General features: G+C 44.5%; 1 protein-coding gene and 1 non-coding gene across 2 annotated transcripts; both read right to left on the bottom strand.

Moving 5' to 3' along the window:
• Positions 1-394: 394 nt before the first annotated feature.
• Positions 395-20,081, bottom strand: LOC149068100 (polypeptide N-acetylgalactosaminyltransferase 1-like). Its single transcript, XM_089251526.1, has 12 exons — positions 19,759-20,081; positions 12,590-12,863; positions 12,305-12,485; positions 9,924-10,093; positions 9,621-9,828; positions 8,519-8,689; positions 8,310-8,427; positions 7,407-7,593; positions 7,170-7,312; positions 5,273-5,389; positions 1,740-1,880; positions 395-1,615 (listed from the first exon to the last, which is right to left on the bottom strand). The coding sequence occupies exons 2-12, from the start codon at positions 12,843-12,845 to the stop codon at positions 1,478-1,480; spliced, it is 1,830 nt and encodes a 609-aa protein (XP_089107652.1). The 5' UTR covers positions 12,846-12,863; positions 19,759-20,081; the 3' UTR covers positions 395-1,477.
• On the bottom strand, positions 16,805-16,923 carry LOC149068101 (5S ribosomal RNA). The gene has a single exon (XR_016195254.1). It is a non-coding gene; the product is annotated as a 5S ribosomal RNA (ribosomal RNA).

Raw genomic sequence — 20,081 nt, 5'->3', positions numbered from 1 at the left:
TAATTAGGATGCAATTTTTGAGTAGTGTCACAGCACTTTTGTGTGTATTAAAATTGCGTTACAGTCAAGTAGGAGTAGGCTTGTCACAAATTTAAAGTTTGGGAGTCAGAGTTTTCTCTCCCCTGTATGATTTAATGAATATACCTAGCACAATGTGAATTTGATCACTATGAAGGTTCAAATGACAGCTAATTTGACTGAATCTCATTTAGACGACAGAGTGATGACAGTTGTCTTGAGAAATTTTTGAAACTCCTGTTGTTCAGGAAACTCATTTTATGTTCTGTCAGTTTCTGCATTTCATCATAATGCTGTATTCTAGCTTATCAAGGGATCCGATTCCAGTTCATCCAACCATCTGAACATTAACTTAACAAAATAACAGTTCCACGAATGAAATTTTTGATCTCTTTATTAAAAAAACTACAAATCACAATTCCGCGAAAAGGAAAACACAATAAAGATCACAGTAGTTTGAAGAAAAAACAAAATTTGATGGTACATGATGTATCAATGAATTGGGGAAAAAAAGGTGATTGATTTCCCCTAAAATTAAAGGCACATTTAAAATGGAATTTGAATTCAAGTGCCGACCTACACTTTTCGATTTTGCGTGTGCTAGAAATCAATTTTCCATTGAAGTTTGTGTGTCGTGGTTATATTTAGCATATTTCAAAATAGATGGATAAAATGGGGAAACTCGTGCATGATGAGGCGATTATGAGAATGATTTCATGCTGATTTTTTTATGGATGGATTTGTGACGCAGACATTGTTCGTTCTGAAGTAAGTCGCGGCTAAAGTCCCATGAATGTGGTGTTAATTGCAATGCCAGGAAAACCCACAGAATCATCAGCTCTATCTCTGTCTCTGTCTAGCACAATCATGTATATGTTACTGTCAAAGCCCGAAGTGCAGCCGATTCGAGACAGGGCCGGACACTTCGCGAATCGGCCAAGAGTTTTGGTAAAGTCCGAATTGCAGAAATGATTCAGACTTTGGCCGACCATTTCGCGAAGTGGTCGGAGACCCCTGTCAAAGCTCAAAGTGCTGATGTAAGACGGCCCGGTACGAGCCAAATCCATTTCGTTTGATCGCCAACGTTTGATGCATGTCTATATATAGTACCTGTATTGGATTAGCTTCATAATGATGAGGGAAAAAACTATAAAAACAATTATATAAACATATAAGTAGTTTTTTCTGCCAAATTTTGGACAGAAAAAATTATTACTGCGGCTTGATGCGTTGCCATGACTAACGTGGACATAATCATGAAAAAACCTTGACGATGATCCCGAATGTCTTGTTATCGGACTTTGGCCGGCCTGTTCGCGAAGTGGCCGTTGATCCCTGGGCAAAGTCCTGCAATCCGCGAATTGGCCAAATTCGGGCTTTGGCAGTAATATATATATATATATATCAGTTCTCCAAAGAGATGAATGACCAATCATAGAGGGAGGAGATCACGCTAACACTATCTCCAATCCACACTTTCAAAAATCCATTGCTGTTTCCGACTGCCACTACATTTCTGAAGAGTAAGTCCGTCTGGCATCTCTTTCGATGGAAGATCTAGGCACAGTTTCGATTTTACGTGAACCAGTGTCCTTTGCTGAAATTTGAAATGAAAACGTATTAGTCCAATTCAAATACATTGATTCCTGTAAAAATATAAAGCATCTGTGTTATGACCTAAGTATATGATTGTTGATCTGTTTCAGCAATTATGTACTCACGGTTTTATCATATTGCCATTGCTGTCTGTACAAGCCACTGCAAGCCAGCATCACGACATACGTGTCTTCAACTCCTTCTGGTGAATCTAGACAAACTGCTTCATCAGACATCAGTTGACCTTTCTCGGTGAACACGAACAGCTACGAAGTGAAACAATAGCAAAATGATCCACAAATTTAACTGTGTGGAATAAAACACAATTTTACATGCAATATATTTTACCCAACAAATAACCTAAGGCAGGCGCCTTCTATCCGTTGTTCGCCAGCACTTGAGATCAACGCTTCGATTAAATACCTTGTATGAATTGCGTTCTGGGATTGAAATCTCATCCTGATTTCATACATTCGTATGTCGAATTTGCCGAAAAGGGTGCTCTTCTTTTGATGATGGATACAGGCAGTGCTCGCGACTAGAAAAAGGTTGAAGACCTCTGATCTAAGGTATAAATTTAATAATCTAGAAAAAACTTTTTTTTAGGGACGGGGAGTGCTTCGTTAAAATAGGGTAACCCTAACACAACCAGGCTCTGTCACCTTAAGTGATTTTTTATCCCAAAGGAGTTGCCACCCCCCCCCCCCCAGTTAATAAACTTTACCCAATCGTGGTAAGGAATTTATGATTTTTTTTAATATTAATGTATCGAATTTGTAAACTTCCAAGGAAAAGAATTTGGTAATTTCTGAAGAAGTCGCTGAAAGCCATAACAGACACAACAGATACACAAGCGGTGATTCCCTTGAAACAGAAAATTACCTATTAGTTATGTTCTTTCAGTCTCAACTCCCCCACTCTATAATATTTCGGAGATTCAAGGATGTAAGACCCGCAGCCAGAAATTTCGTTCGGAGGGGAAACCAAACCAGACTTCTGTCTAAATCGAATTCTAAAGTGTCATTCTTTTTTCAAAAAAATGGAAAAAACAGCCGAACGCAAGCACATTAAAATTTCTAAGAAATATGTAAAATAAGTGTAAATTTTTCTATTAGGCCATCAATCAGTTGAGGGCCCCGGTTGCCCCCAGCCTACTTATGGGCCTGATTCTACGAAAAATAGCTTCAGCATCACTGAATGAGTCATCTGCGATTTTCAAAGTTATCAGTACGAATCAATCAGCGGATCAATCCTTATTTTCACCTGTCGTCTGCTTTTTCAGAGGGCGATATTTGTTTTGGGCGACTCCTTATGCCCCGACAGAATAACTGAGCTTTAAATCCAGTTCAGTTTGTGGGCTTTGCTCGTAGGGAGCTGAAATGAATGAAAACTCACCTGTCGTCTGCTTTCTTAGAGGCTTTTTGTTTTTGGCGACTCCTTATACAACGAGAAAAAGAACTGAACTTGTATTCCAGTTCAGTTTGTGGGCTTTGCTAGCAAGGAACGGGAATGAACGAGAGTTGACCTTGTGTCGTCTGCTTGTCCGTAGGGTCTTTGTTTTAGGCTTCTCCTTGCGTGCCGGCAGAAGAACTGAACTTGACATCCAGCTCAGTTTGAGGGTTCCACTCATAAGCCGGGTTTTCCTAGGAATAGGTTTGTTGCGCAGCGTGAACCGAATTAGACTATTTCGCGCCGACAGAAACGTATTACATAATCACGCTACGCGTTTGTGTTTTCCTAGCGAGGCGCATCACATCAGGGCGGCTATATAAAGTATATGGCTTTGGCATCAGCTACTCTGTCGTCTGCATGCTCCGGTTTGAAGGGAAGGAAAAGAAAACACACAAGAGTGAAGAGAATATCGGCAAAACCGCGGCGCACGACGCATTTGACTCCTCTAGTCAGCCAATAACGCCCAACGTAAAGCGCTGTCGTGAGCCGTATTGCGCTCTGTAGGAAAACAGTCATGCTGCTTTTCTTACTGGTGAGTGGACGGCGTGTCGCGCTAAGCGAATCACGTTGCGCGCGGCACAGGAAACCTGCTCCTAGGAAAACCCGGCTATAGGGAACTAAACTGAATGAAAATTCATCTGTCGTCTGCTTCTTCAGAGGGTTTTGTTTTGGACAACTCGTTTTGCCGACGAAAGAACTGAACTTCTCCTCCAGTTCAAGTTGTTGCTTCTGCTCGTAGGGAACTGGATTGAATGAATGTTCCCGTGTGTCGTCTGGTTTTTCGGAGGGTTTTTGTCTTGGGCAACTTATGTGCTGACAGAAGAACTGAGCTTCTCATGCAGTTCGGTTTGTAGGCTTCGTTCGTAGGGAAGTGAACTGAATGAAAAATTCAACTCTCTTGACCAGAACAATTTAAAAATAATATATATATTGTTCTTTTAATATATTTTTATGCCTTAAAATTTCCCACAGCACTGAATATTAATGCTCCCCCAAAATTTTTCGAATAAAAATATGGTTCCTCCCCCCACAGCCGGGCCCCCTAGACCGAGACATTATGTGAGTTCAAGGTCAGATTTCTCACTTGCCCAATAAATTTATTGTGTGAAAAGGCAAAAAACGATGAGAATCGTGCTGGGCCTCATGGCTGGAACCCTGTCAGCTATTGTAATTTATCATTTATACATTGTGGTACGTCGCGTATTCCACTTTATCTTCTACTATGGTGTATCACGTATTGTGGTACACTGCCTTTGTTTTGTTGAATCGTGCGTGTTGTGGTGCACCGCACATTGTCGTGCATCGAGTATTGTGAAGCAATATTCATTGTAGTGTATTGCGTATAGTGGTCTCCATTGCCTATTAAGATGCATCGTGTGTTGCAATAGTATACTGCTCATTGTGGTGCATCGCATATTGCAGAAAACTGTCACTTGTGCATCGCATATTGCAGAAAACTGTTAATTGTGACGCATACTGTGATGTGTAGTGTTTCATGGTGTACACACTGCGCATTGGGATATTTTACGAATTGTTGTGTGCCGCCTTTAACGGTGTACGGCTTATTGAGGTACATTGTTGTGCATCATGTATTGTTTGTGTGTGTCGGGGGTTGTGGTGCACGGTGCATTACCGCGGCACCGTGGTGTATTGCTTGTTGTGTATTTATGTTCACCGTGTGAACGCTGTACTGCGTATTGGAATGTATTTTGTATTTTGGTGCACTGTCGTGCCTCGCGTACTGTAATGTATCACGTGTTGTGGTACATCCCGTATTGTTGCTTCATCACCTGTAGTGGTGCATCGCGGATTCCGCTTTATCATCTACTATGGTGTATCACGTATTGTGGTACACTGCCTTTTTTTTTTGTTGAATCGCGTGTTGTGGCGCACCGCGCATTGTCATGCATCGAGTATTGTGAAGTAATCCATTGTGCTGTATTGTGATGCATCACGTTGCAATAATATTGAAATCATTGTGAATGCATCGCATATTGCAGAAAAACTGCCAATTATGGGTGCACGGGATGGTGGGATTGCAACGGCCAGTGCAGCCTAGACAGAGGCATGGCCCTGGAACTTCGATTTCAGGGGGGATGGTGTCATTGCTTCGATGCGTGATTTTGACAACTTTTTTTTACAGGCGATTACGTTTCTTTCCATAAAATCGCGTGAAGGCAAAGAATGAAACGGTGTAATTGCTCACCTGCCTTGGGTATACTTCGAAGACACAGGTGCTCAACTGCATTTTTCCGGTCGGTGATTGTCCCGCAGCCTTGTTCGTCACCTTCTGGAAGCACTTGCCACTCTTCTTGTTTCTTATCTGCAAGGTTTTTCATTTGAAAAGGGTTAAACTAGATGGGAAATGAAGAGCATAAACTTTTATTTCTTAGAAAAAAATTTAATCTTACTATTAGGGACACTAGAAGTCGAAAAAGATTTGGGGGATCATTGATAAATTTAGAAAATGCCGAACTATCACCGACGTGATTTTAGCACATTGTCTCGAAGGACCCTGTTGTCTCGGAAAAAGAAAAATTCCAACTGGTGGCCCGGCCAGACGAGTCCCCCCACCCACACCAATCAAGGATCTCAATCAATATGGCATGATACAGAAAATCAAAGAGAGATATGAGTTATATATGTTACTGCCGAAAGCACGGCCAATTAACGAGGGGTCGACCACTTCGTGAATTGGCCAAGAGTTTTGGCCCTAGTCGAATTGCAGAAATGATTGGGAATATGGCCGGCCACTTCGTGAATTGACCAAGAGTTTTGGTCAAATTCGGAATTGCAGAAATGATTCGGACTTTGGCCAGCCATTTCGCGAAGTGGCCGGAGATCCTTGGCCAAAGCTCGGTGTGCTGATGTACGATGGCCAACGTGCGATAAATGTCTATTTGGATTAGCTCCACGTCACTAGAGGGAAAAAAATTGAAATCTGAGAGGAAAAAAATATAAAATAAATAATTTTATACAAACATAGTTTTTCTGCCACATTTTGGAGAGAAGAATAACGATTACCGCATCGTGATTGCGGTTTGATTGGTTGCCATAACTAACGTGGACGTAATTATCACGAAAAAATACGACAACTTGACGATGATCCCGAATCGTGTCTTTTGTTATCGGACTTTGGCGAGGGATCACGGGATACTTGGTGAACTGGCCGGGTCAATATTTATCAGAATTGGCCGATTCGGGGAGTGGCCGGCCCCATCGTGAATTGGCCAATTTTGGGCTCTGACAGCAACATATTACCCAGTTTTTTGTTAAACAAATCCTAAAAAAATAGACGAGCCGCATGAAGTACAGGGTGGTTATAAAAAAAAAGCTGACACTACTCAGACGTACGTAGCACCCGCTGTGGTAGACATATTTCAATGAACTTGATATACATATACGCAGGGCCGTAGCTTTCCTTCTCAGGGCCCCGAGGCCGGCATTTTCTTGGGGAGCCCCCTTAAAAAGGACATATTATGCAAAATATGAGTAAATGTTTTTGTGAGGGGGGGCCCCATTCGGCTTGGGGGCACTGTCCCGGTTGTCACAGCCTAGTTACGGTCCTGTATATACGTTATTTAGAATATGGGGAAAACCACTTTTTCACCTGGTGATGAAAGATTGAACTTTTTTTTATTGAATCTTTCTTCCCCCATATATGGACCATATGGTAAGTTAGCAAAAACTGTTACTTCCTACTCATATGAGGTCCCAGAACACCATGTTGCCCGGGTACTTCTGATGTCGAGACGGCCCTGCGTATAGCCTCTTCCCGTCCCACAAGAAGAAAGCTCATTGAACTCCCCAGGTCATGAGGGACTATTTATCTTTCAGGCTCGTTGGATCATCCCGTATGTTACAGGCCAAACCAACTTATCCCTCATTTAATTCGCCTCTTGGGAAGGATAATCACCCCCCCCCCCCTGGAAATTTCCATAAATTTTTTGTGTGTGTTCATTTTTAATTTAGTAGAAACTAAATTAAATTCAGTAAGTAAAAAGATCTTGCTCCTGAATGAGGAGGGGCCCCGAATAAGATTGGGGGGGGGGCGAGGGAATGTACGGGCTAAAAAAGGGTCAAGAAACACTGATTTGCATCACCTTGCCAAAAAAGCGTTTGTCCGTGGGCATGAAGTGTTCGGGCCAAACGTTGTCCAGGTACCACTGGAACTTATGGCACTTGAGTTGTCGCCTCAGGAGCATCCTTGAACCCACGTCGATGTCCTTCTCCAACTTCGCCGCCTCTGAAATAATAATACAAGCGCCAATTATTGTTTGCGACGTCATAAATAGACGACCACGTGACTGACAGTGACACGAAAGTGTTCGTCAACTGACCGGGATTCATCTTGAAATAGAAGTTCTTCCACTCGTCCATCCAAGTGATGGCGACCCGAGCCAAGTTGCTGTACAGCACGGCGCCGACCCCGCCTGGACGAGGGAAAGTGTACGGGGACGAATGGCGGAACACGTGCCCCACGTGGGAACACGGAGCTATCTCGACTTTGCCTCCGCACAGCCATACCTGCAGGATCAAACGGAAAAACGAGAGTCGTAAATGATGAGAATGAAGTTTTTATATGGGAATGGAGTTTATATAGGGGTAATTGAAAAGTCAAGGTTTAGAGCAGTGTAATTCAACCGGGGTGCCCTGTGAGCATGTGAGGACCTAAAGAGTGTGTGAGCACGTGAGTGACCAAAAGAGTGTGTGAGCACGTGAGTGACCAAAAGAGTGTGTGAGCACGTGAGTGACCAAAAGAGTGTGTGAGCACGTGAGTGACCAAAAGAGTGTGTGAGCACGTGAATGACCAAAAGAGTGTGTGAGCACGTGAGTGACCAAAAGAGTGTGTGAGCACGTGAGTGACCAAAAGAGTACGCAAGCACCTGTGTGAGTGACCAAAAGAGTACGCAAGACTTGAGTGACCAAAAGAGTACGCAAGCACTTGAGTGACCAAAAGAGTATGCAAGCACTTGAGTGACCAAAAGAGTACGCAAGCACTTGAGTGACCAAAAGAGTACGCAAGCATGTGAGTGACAAAAGAGTGACTCAGAGACAGAGGCGTATTGATAGAAACGTAGTCTAAGCGGGCTATGGCCCACTGTGGCAAATCTGACGAATGAGTCGTCAAGAAAATTAGACCAGCACAGAAGAAGGGCGGAAAAATTCGTGTCTCCCACGGGTAGCAAAATCATAAATGCGCATCTGCAAAAGACTACTGTACAACGGAAGAGATGACGTACCCTAAAAGAGAGTTCGATGTTCTCTCCTCCCCATATGTCCATTCCTTCGTCGTAGGTGCCGAGTTCCTCGAAGTACGCCTTGTCGATCGAGAACAGACCGCCCGCCATCACCGGAGTCCTGCAATTAACGACCACGTGACAATGTTAAGGCGATTCCCCCCTAAAAATGTGAAGCGTTGCACATGCGCATGTCGCGACTTTCACATTACCTGAACGGGACGGTGGTGTCGTTCCCCCTGGCTCTGAGCTCGGCGTCGCTGACGGCGTACCACCTGAAGTGCAGCTCCCAGTTGAAAGCACCCCAGTGCAGTTCGAAGCTGCGGACGTAGGCAAATGTGTCTTCGTGGATGATGTCTATCACTGGACAGACGACTCTGGTCCTAGGGCCAAACGAAAAAACTCTTTATTATATATATATCTGTCTTAAACTTTTTATTTCATTGAAGAGTAGATATTTCATAGTCTCAAAGGAAATGCATGTATAACTCTTTTTTGGACTGGTGCCAACAAAACGCTACCAACTCCTCAAGTTCCAAAAACACGTGGTATAAACGCCAAGTCCCCCCCATGGCCCTTACATGAAGAGGGAGGCTCACCGGGATTAGTCTCTAGAAACACATAAGAAGCTTTCTTCCTTCACAACCAGAAAAAGCTCGCCAAACTAGAAATTCATAGAAAGCTTTCTTACACCCCCGCCCCATCAAGAAATTCATAGAAAGTGTTCTTACTCCTTGATATTCATAGGAAACTTCCTTACCCACTAGAAATTCATAGAATACTTTCTTACCCTCAGAAATTCATAGGAGACGTTCTTACCCCTAGAAATGTGCAGGAAGCTTTCTTGCTCCCAGCTGTACGTATAAGGTAGCGCACCCCTAGAAATTCGTAGGATGCTAGCTTCCTAAGAACTAAGCTTGCTCATCTTCCTCAACCCCCCCAGAAATTTACAGAAAGCTTTCAAGGCCCTAGAAATGCGTTGGAAGAATTCTTACCCCCTAAAAATGCGTTGGAAGAATTCTTACCCCCCTAAAAATGCGTTGGAAGAATTCTTATCCCCCTAAAAATGCGTTGGAAGAATTCTTATCCCCTAAAAATGCGTTGGAAGAATTCTTACCCCCCTAAAAATGCGTTGGAAGAATTCTTATCCCCCTAAAAATGCGTTGGAAGAATTCTTACCCCCCTAAAAATGCGTTGGAAGAATTCTTACCCCCCTAAAAATGCGTTGGAAGAATTCTTACCCCCCTAAAAATGCGTTGGAAGTCCCTTTATAAATACCCATAAGGTATAAACACTATTGCTAATACATGATACCTGTCCTCGGCGATCCTGGCCAGCAGCGGCTCCAACCAACCAGGCGAACACTCGCAGTGTGCGTCCAGGAACGTCAGCACCTCACCTTCGGCTTCCTTGGCTCCCATCAGACGGGCCCGGATGAGCCCGATTCTCTTCGGTGAACGGATCACCCTTACCCTGGCCGGTAATCGAGAGACGTATTCGTCCAAAGGCTTCCGCAAGTACGCTGTGGAACGTAACGAGGTGTTCCAATCAACGACTCGCAACAATGACAACATCAGTAAAACCCTACCAGAAAAAGAAAAAGAGTTGTGCACCTACTTCTGCTGCTGGCGTCGTCCACTAGGATGACCTCCTTGAGGAGATGCGGCGGCGACCTGCCGATGACGCTGTGCACGGTACGCAGTAGGGTGGACCACGCCTCGTTGTGGTAGACGATCACCACGCTGGTGTCTGGCAGGTGTGCTGTCCTGTAGGTCTTCTTCGCGCATCTGCGGTGAAATTACACGCCATCAGTATTTGAGGAATGAGCGATTAAGAAACAATTAATTCATCTCTGCCTGGAGAGCTAAGTACAGGTCACTGAGTGATCTAGAGAGCGTACAAGCATGTGAGTGACCATAAGAAAGCTCCTCGAACGGGGAAGGGGCGAATCACCAAGGATGTGTGTAGTTTAACCGGGGTGGGGGGGGGATAAGTGTCCTCCACCTATGCTAATATAACACATTTTTTTTCACTGAACGGGAGGAGCAGTAGTTCCCCCCCCCCTCCTCTATCCACCTATGCATAGGAGTGACTTGGAGAGTGTGCAAGAATGGGAGTGATCAAAAAGTATGACCTAATAGTGAAAGACCAGGTTAGCGAGTATCAAAAGAGTGACCTAATGAGCGAAGTGTCACGTTAGTGACTGCCGAAAGGAAGTGCCAAAACAGTGACCTAACAGTGTACGAGCATGAGAGTGACCATTGTTGGGTGACAATGAGCTATGAAAACAAAACCAGTGACCCCAGGGACGAGCGTAAATATTTTGCGGTCCGATGCAGAAGTAGCTCTTTGTGACCCCCCTAAAACCCGTTTTCTCATTCCTCCAGTGTCTGTGGGCACCCTAGTATACACTGGCACCCGAGAATGAAGAACAAACTGCTATTTCATAGTAATAAGAAGTTATTCGGCAAAGATTTGGACGATACTGCCCAGCGAAAAAAAAAAAATTGCAAGTTTGCCCTCAGGACCACTGCCCTACATAGTTACAGAAACCTTGGGGGCTGAGGTCATTTGACCCCCTCCAATAAATTTTGTTGGGGGGTAAGCCCTTCCCCTATAATTTGTGATAAAACAGTGCAATACACTCTCCCTCTCCTGCGCACGTGCTTGAGTCGACGAGACGACCAGCAACTTTCAGACCCCCCCCCCCCCAATGTTTTCTTCATATAGGCGTCTTTAATGCCCTACAATATCTGTATGTAGTGAACCATAGATTGTATGCACTGTCGTCTTAACGCATGGACCCACTAGGACGTGACCTAAGGACCTCATGAAAATTAGATCTGGTAAAATTATTGTAAAAAACTCGGAAAAAAGTAAGCAAGCATCTATAAATAATGGTAAACGTGCATTAACCAGGTAGTGGCCTCATAAATTTCACTTTGCCTGCAAGATGCTCTTGGCTCTTAAGACGGCCCTGAGTGGATGAGCTGTCGGGGATGGAGAACCGATTGTCTACCCAGGGCCGCAACTAGATACCCTTTCCGCCGGAGAAAGCATGCATTTTACCTTACCCGTGTAATTTTGAGTAATTGATTAGAGGAAGAATGTAGCGTCCCATTTGGCCCAATCACCGGGGACGCTAGAACCCTCCGCCATAGCTCCCCACAAAGGGGGAGCTGACAGGGCTCTAGCCCTGCGGCCCGTGACAGTTCTTATAATTTTTTGCTTTTTCACGCTATAAATTAACCCCGTGAAAAGACATGCAAATACAACCGGGGGGGGGGCGCAAAAGATCCCAGCCCAGGAACCCCGCTCCAGGATGTGGGGGGGGGGCATGCCTCCTGCATCGTCCTCCCTTCCTCCAACATCTTGGCTTAAGAGGGGTGAGGGGTCTGTCAAAACCCTAGGCCTCAGAGCGTGATGCCTGAATATTAGGGATTTTCTGACTTGCATAGTTTTAAGCTATTATTTTGTTAAGATGAAGTCCTGAGCGACCTAAACAGTGTATAAGTATATGAGCGACTAGGTATAGAGCGACAGATAGTCATAATCGGCTAAACGCTATTCAAACCGGGGGGGGGGCGAACTTTCCACCTCCACCTTCCTGTCTATGCTAATAATACACATTTTTTTGGGAACGGTCGCTTTTACCGACTTGACCAGAATTGAATTTGAAACCGATACCCAGCCCGCCAGGGCCAACGGTCGGAATACGAACTGACCAGGATGGCCTATGAAGAAGAAAAGTTAGTTATGTGTTATGTATGTGAAGAAGTGTAAGTATGTATTAACGGTCGCTCCTACCGTCCATCTCGTATGTGCCTTATCTACGGGGAGGGGGGGGGGGCTTGAGCGGGCCAATAGGCATTCAATTTTGGCAATGAATGGCCAAGAAAATAAGTATAATTGCCGGCAAAACCTGCGAAGCCCACAGAGGCAGCAAAATCATAAATCCGCCTCCGAGTACATGACAAGATAACAGACATCAAACTCACGCGGATCTTCTGACGTCTGGCAGCGTCCTGTTCACCGGGATCCTGTCACTGGCCAAAAGGTTGAACTTATTGATATGGTACAGAACCTTGGACATCTTCTTCTCGGACGGCAAAACGAAATACGCTTCCCCCATGTGACCAGCACGTGGTAGAGGCGCGTATCCATTACGGTTCAGTAAATCTAAGGAATAATATTCATGTTATATAAAGTCTATATATTGCGCATGGTCTATGCCATGCATGCATGTACAAATCTAGAGTAATTATAAACTTCACATTATATACCGTCCGTCAGGTTTGGTGTGGTCTGCCAGGGCAGCTCGTTGCCGATGTAGTGCCCGACTATGACGTGGATGCCCCTCTTGTCGATATACTCTTTCTGGGTCTTGTCGTTGCGCAGCAGGACCGCAACGTCGGCCCTGTCGCCACCGATAGGCTCGGACTGGAAACTGATGACCACGAAGAAAATCAGCACCAAGGGAAAAGTCGTGACCAGAAAGAAGATCCTCATCTTCCGCTTCCATAGCCTCCATGACCGCATAACAGATCTGTACAAAGCCTGTTGTAGGAAAGACCAACGTATTATAACATTAAATTGCCATTAAGCAATGCAAGTGTGCAAGTGTTTGCTAATTATTATTATTTTTTTGCCCTTGCTACTCCCTTCCCCACGATTCCCACTTTTCCTTGGAGGCCTTTCTTGGGGCGAAAGGACCTTTTTACTTACAGTATTTAATTGGATATCTAAGAAAATTTTCGGGGAGCGACCAAAAGAGTGACTTATAAAGCAAGTAACCATGTCAGTGAGTGACCTAGAGCGTGTGCAAGTGACCGAAACGGTGTGCAAGCATGTGAATGACCAGGCCCGTAGCGAGGGGGGGGGGGGATTTGGGGGTCTGGTCCCCCCACCCCCCGAAATGTGAGAAAATGACCGAAAAAAGAGAAAAAAGATAGCCAAATCTATTATTCTATCTCACTTAGGTCCCCCCCCCCCCCGAAATGAAAGTGGTCTCCTCCGAACGAAATTTATAGCTACGGGCCTATGAGTGACCAAAAGAGTGACTTAGAGAGTGTGTGAATATGGGGTATATCAAGAGTGACCGCACTGAGTGTACTTGCAGGAAGGGGAGGGGAAGCCAAGTCGGTTATAAGCTCAGGGTGACAAATTCGAGGAAATTAGACTAGAATGGTAGAAGGGCAGCAAAACCATAAACGCGCGAGAAGATCCAATAGAACGACAAACTCGTTAGGGCGGTCATTCAAGTATTACGTCAGCATCGATGGGGGAGGGGGGTTTCCGATTTGCTGACTTTTGATGACAAGGACTATGCTGGGTTTGGATGATGCTTACGTCATCAACCACTCTTTAAGAAAATATGAAATATTCTTGATGGCATCTTACTCGGTGCGCCAAAAACGAGAAAAATCTTTCGCTAGTTTGTAGGCACCTGAACTAACATTCCCCCTATTGATAAAGTTCTCCAAAAGGCCACTCTAGTGATCTCTAGGTAATTCACGGTTCCTCAAGTGATCTGTAATTATTCCACGGATCACTCAAGTAATCTGGGAATGTTCCTCGGGTAACTTGAGTGATGTAGTACCGCACTGAGGAGCCGCTTAAGTGCTCTAAAATTGTGCCACATATCACTCAAGGGATCTTTAAATGTGCCACGGATCGTTCAAATGTTCTGGAATTGTGTCGTGGGTTACTTAAGTGATCTTTGAATGTGCCACGGGCCATTTAAGCGATTTGTAAATTTGCCGCTCAGTTCATTTTCACAAAATTGGGTTTGAGGGGGTTTAAGCCGCATCAGATAACCTTCAGGGCCGCATTTGGCCCGCTGGTCAAGGGTTTACCATATATGTATTACCAAGGGTTTACCATATATGCCTTAAAGGGTGGGTCGCAATGAATTTCTTAAAGAGAAATTTTGAATTCTTACATTTCATATAGCATTGAAAAAGGTTTTTTTTTTTCGTCTGGGGGGGGGGGGCACACGAGCCCCCAATGCTTCCCCCCTTCCCACGTACGTTTCTGATCCCACCATATGCATTAGGAGGTGGGGGGCAGTGCTGACGAAATTTTGCTGACAAGGGGTGGGGGGCAAAATTGGCTCAAAATTTGCTGACGTAATACTTGAACGGTTCCTTATAACACACAAAATTCTTTGTGAACGGATGATGGCGTTAAATCGGGGGTCAACTGCACAATATATTCCAAACGATTAGTAATAGCGATTTAGTAATAGCAGTCATACCCCCATCATAGTGATGACGCATCCTCATCGACAATAGTCGCAGTGGAATCCACAAACGAAAATTTAGATCATTCTTTTATAATCATTCATTATTCATGGGAAAATGAACCAACTTGCGTTGCTATCCTCCATCCACTGATCACGTGCCTTTCACGAAACTTCGCGTTTCGAAGATTACACACACACACACACACACACAAAAAGGCCATGAAGTTCCACAAAAAAAGAGGCTCAAAACCTCTCGGGGCCATGAGGATGAAATAGAAAACAAGCACACACACACACACACACACACACACACACAACACGATTCAAACCTCCATTCCACGACTTCACGCACGAACGCTTTAATCTTCGGGCTATGGTGAATAACGAGTGCCCCCCACGCCATCTTGTTTTTCTTTTTTTCTCTTTCATCGGTCATGAACCTCTACATGTATCATTACCACACTTTTGCTGTCTGTGGTGAGCTCATGTTACGCCAAAGACATTGGGGAATGGATGAGGAATTACACGGTCTGGATAAGCCGTAACCACCATGAGAATGCATGCATAAGCCATTAGCAGCCGTAGTTATATTAAATCCCGCTGATCCCCATACCACATCTCAAGGGGTTAATTTACCTCAAATAATCTGTGTATAGTGTATTTTCGCACGGGGCTTGTGCGAGGATATTTTTTCGATTATGATTTATTTTCTCAATCGATTATTTTCAATATAATTCATTAAGTGCTCATCGAATGGATCACCCGAATACTCGTGGAATTGGGTGAAAACAAATTATTTCCTGCGTGAAAGTCTCTTGAAATCGAGTTTTCACGGAATACAGATTCAACAAGTCCTGGCCACATTTTAAAAATGAATAACAAATCAACCAATTGACGTAAAGAGAGGTTGCAGTTTACACTAAAATATACTTATTGAGGGTTAGGCCTGTATTACACTGTAAATGTTTTATAAAAGTACTTTCATAAAACTTGAAAAATGCCGCCAATAAGATTATTGGTTACATTCTAGAGAAAATGCAACCGGTGATCTTATTTCAAATGTTCAGTGGTGTATGCTATGAAGAATGTTTTGAAATTCATAGCTGCCAACTTTTGAAAATGAAAATTAGGGAGATTTTCTTGCGGACCCGTATTTTATGCTAAAACCACTCCCTAATAAATACAAAAGGGATTTTTCCAAATAAAATAGGGATTTGCCACACATAAAAGTTAAAGCGTAGGGAATAAAAATCCCTACTCAAAAATTGAAGTTAAATAAAATAGGGATTTTATACACGTGGAAGTTAAACCCTTGGGAATAAAATCCCTACGCAAAAAAAAAAGTGAAAAACTTCCAAAATAGTGATCTAAAAAAATATAATATTGTGTTCAATCAAAAACGATGGGAACAAAAAGACAACAGAAGATGGTCAAATAGATGACCACACCAACTCTTCTACTACTAAACCACACATGCACCTCGTCCATGTTACTCTGCGGAACTTTTAACGAATATTGGTGCATATCGGAATGTGAAACTCTGCGCGACGTCACTGACACAGGTTGGAGAAGCAAACTTTGAGAGCATAGGCGGGGATAGACTTGGAAGTCTGGGGGGGGGGAGAGAGGACACGATGATGATGTCAATTCATATATTTATTAGATCAGTCAACTTCACCTTAGACGCTGGGGGGGGGGGGCAATCCCTCCCACGCCCGCCCCCCCCGTATCTCCGCCCATGTTTGAGAGCCACTGTTATAGAGGGCAAAATGAAACATCCAAGAGGTATCGGTGGAAGAAAAACTAATGCTTTTTTCTCACCCCTACACAGAGGCGTATTTACGGTTTTGCCCCCCCCTTTTTTTTTTCCTAACCGAGCACAACTCAGGTGTATCGCCATAGGCAATTTACTACCTAGTGAGGTGCGCCGGAAGTGTAAGTGTGTGTACCTAACAGTTTGAGTGCGTGTCTAGTTTTGTGTATGATTTTTCGGTGCTGCCATCTATATCTCGGAAGTGAAGTGAGTGATGTGTAGTGACTGAATATTTGTACTGTTTGTAGGACTGTTGCTCTCTGTGGCGAGACTTTTTAACGGGGAGATCGGCTAGCATTTGCGCCTCGAAGTTGGGAACCACAGAAAACCAACTTCAGCCGACCACCACTGTGGTGACGGTGGGGCTCGAACACGGGTCCCCGCGATGCGAATCCGTCACTATGACCACTCGACCACCACAGCGGCAAAAAAAAAAAGTGATGCCAACAGCACGCGGTGTTCCCAGGTGGTCACCCGCCCAAGTACTAACCGCGCCCGATGCTGCTTAACTTCGATGATTGGACGAGAACCGGTGTTTCCAGCATGGTATGGCCGTTGGTGGTTTTGTCCCTGTGGGCTATACAAATATATTTTGCCGCCCTTCTTGTCTCCTCTTTCATTGACTCAAATTTGCAGAACTGGGCCATAACTCTCTTGGCCCCTCGCAAATTGTATTCGCAAATACACCTCTACCTTTCGGTCACTCACATGCTCATACACTGCTGCTTTGGTCACTTATATGCTCACACACTGTTTTGGTTACTTACATGCTTGCACGCGTTCTAGGTCACTCTTTTGATCGCTCTCTATGTCAACTCTCATGCTCCTAAACTCCCTGGGTCACTATTTTGGTCGATCAGTACCTAGCTCTCTAGGTCACTCTCTTGCACATGCTTGCACACTTTCTTAGTCTATTTTTTGATTACTCACTTACCTGGTCCATTGATCTCTGGGTCACTCCCACGCTCAGAAACTCTCCGGGTCACTTTTTTGGTCACTTACTGACCTGACCTAGCGAATATATATGGGAGCCGATCTATTAAAAAGTTTCACCAGAGAGAGAGCAACCGGCCTACAACAACAAAATTATTCAATCATCACCCTTCATTCATGGTTAGAAAAATTGATGGCAGATGGAGGCACTACACAGAACAAGCATTACACAGAAACAAACTTCACGTCAGGTTTGCTGCACATACACACACATTCCAACATGTATCAAGTCGTTAGAAATTCCGCAGAGGAATATGGACGAGGTGCATGTGTTGTTCGGTAGTAGTAGTAGCAGCCCCCACCCCTCAAATTTAAACCCACATTCACTAAATAATCATCTTTGACCTTAATCGATAAGATTAAAATGCGTAATTTGCCCTGATTCCCCCACCCCTCTTCCTCCCGAACCGATTCAAAGTTGCCCCAAGCCATTATCAGTTCCTGAGTTACGCCTGTGAATATTTTAGGATCGATGTTAATCGTCATGGGTCACCATCAGTCCCTGACTACACTTGTGGTCGATGTTGACCGCGAGTCATCATCATCATCTGAATCAGACTACGTTTGTGGACAGAGGCGTCGACACTAGGAAAATATTGGGGGAGGGGAGGAACACAGTTGCCAGACACACACACCCATATACAGTCGAATCTCGTTATAACGAGCACCAAGAGACCGGAGGAATCACTTCGTTAAAACGAAATTTCGTTTTAAAGGAATCCCAGGTTACCTAACAATTGTTCTGATGCAAACTTATTCGGCGGATTAGAAAGGTGTTAAAACGAGATTTTCGCTATAACGGTATTCGTTAAAACGGGATTCGACTGTACATATACGGGATTCAAGTGCGTACGCCTTGGTTGTATTGTGAACTCATGGAATTATTAGGAGGGGGGTGGTGCAGACCCTGCAAAAAATTATTCTGTGAAGCCTACTAATTATTCAGGAACCAACCCCCGTTCCAGCACCTATCTCTGTGGACAGTTTACGATTGGTGTTGACGACGGGACCATCATTCCTTTTACCATTACCTGTTTTCAAGTATTATGCAAGCACCCATAGGTGTAATGAAAGTGACATCAAAGGCACTTTTGATGTCAAGTTGCGGGGGGGGGGGCGTGCGGGTTAGAATGCGGATTACGTAAGCAATAGGGTATGAAAATACGAAAATATTTTGAGTTTTTTTTATGTTTTGGGAGGCAAGAAGGACCCCCCCCCCCCATTCCGTATACCTCTCTGCGGGGTCAGCAAAGTTTTCTAGATAGAGACCAGTACCTAAAAGCGCCCGAGTGACGTGATGGCAAGATGCTCATCTACCACCATGAAGGCTGCCGTCACGGTCCCGGGTTCAAACTCGAGTGAGGACATCGATAAGACATTTTCCCCCAACAAGCTTGAGGCGACCACTGATAGGCAGCGCTTTCATTTCCAGCCTATCTCAATAACGGCAGTATAGCGATATGGCCAGAGTTGGTATTTCATGAAGTAGTACCAAAGCTTCTTGGCCCAGCTTGCTTAATTTTGCTGACATGGTGGAGGAGGGGGAGGAGTCACAATTCGGCTTACATAATACTACTTGATTGGCTCCCTGAGAAGAAAATGAGATCTGGAGTTGTTTACTTCGACAAATCAGGTGTCCCGAATACACAGGCGTCAAGGGCGTAAACCATTGCCCATATTTAGGAGCAGCGCAATATGGCTGGGATCAGCCCCCACGCAGTATTTTTCACAGGCAATAACAAAAAAAAGGAGCGTAAAAAAAAAAAAGTGATCCACATACCGGGCTCCTTTCTGGAACCTTGCTTGCTACCATGAGCGTAAACTTGTATCCTGTCCTCCTGTCCATGGGCCCGAGCCCCCCACTCCCCAATAATTCTGAGTCCTCACAATATTTTCAATACGTTTACGTCTATGCATGTCACCCCTGTGTGTTGGGGGATATGGCTCCCACATCCTGGAGTAGAGCCCCCGAGCAGACTTTCACGGGGGGGAGCCTTTATGATGGATTTATAGCGTGAAAAAACAAAAAAACAAAAAAATGAAAATCGTCCCGGGCCCCAGAGCTGGAGCCTTGCCAGCCAACCCCTTGCGGGGCGTCATGCTCCCACACACACACACACGCCCGTGTACGTTGTTGGGGGTGGGTATGGTAGTAGGGATTGTATATTCATAAAGCATTACCATCACAAATTTCCCTGATGGAGGCTAGGTTGTCCTGATTCCTCCAGAGGTTCCCGCAACTACGATCTGCGTGAGCACCTAAAACAGGACCTAACGATGACCCCCTGTTTAAGACCGATCTGGTACCCACCGAAGATTAAAACTTATAAATTTTCATACATTCCTAAAACGCAATACCTCGCTTGGGAATTATATTTACGAATTAATTGACTCATACGTACCAAATTGCCGTCGGGTGGCTCACCCGTAAATACCAAGGTCTTCAAAACACGTATTCCGATCAGATCAGGACCGAGTTATTCCAACGCAACACAGAACCCGCAACATCCTCTGCTGCTAGGTTCGACACCATACAAGGTACAGGTACACGATTATATTAAGTATTGTTGTCTAGTTTTAGGCCTCACACAGGTACGCACTCACTGAATCACTCACTATACGCGCTGTTGTGGGCGAATGGCTTGAATAATGGCCGAGGGGGGGGGGGGTCTCTCTACCTCTCTCTCTCTCTCTCGTCTCCATGTATTGGAACGCTTCTTTCTTT

Source organism: Pholcus phalangioides, unplaced genomic scaffold, assembly GCF_987345545.1.
Source record: "Pholcus phalangioides strain wild (caught in Gottingen) unplaced genomic scaffold, Ppha-v1.0 ptg000027l_1, whole genome shotgun sequence".
Classification (NCBI taxonomy): domain Eukaryota; kingdom Metazoa; phylum Arthropoda; class Arachnida; order Araneae; family Pholcidae; genus Pholcus; species Pholcus phalangioides.
The sequence above is the reverse complement of the archived record's forward strand: the minus strand, read 5'-3'. Positions and strand labels throughout refer to the sequence as shown.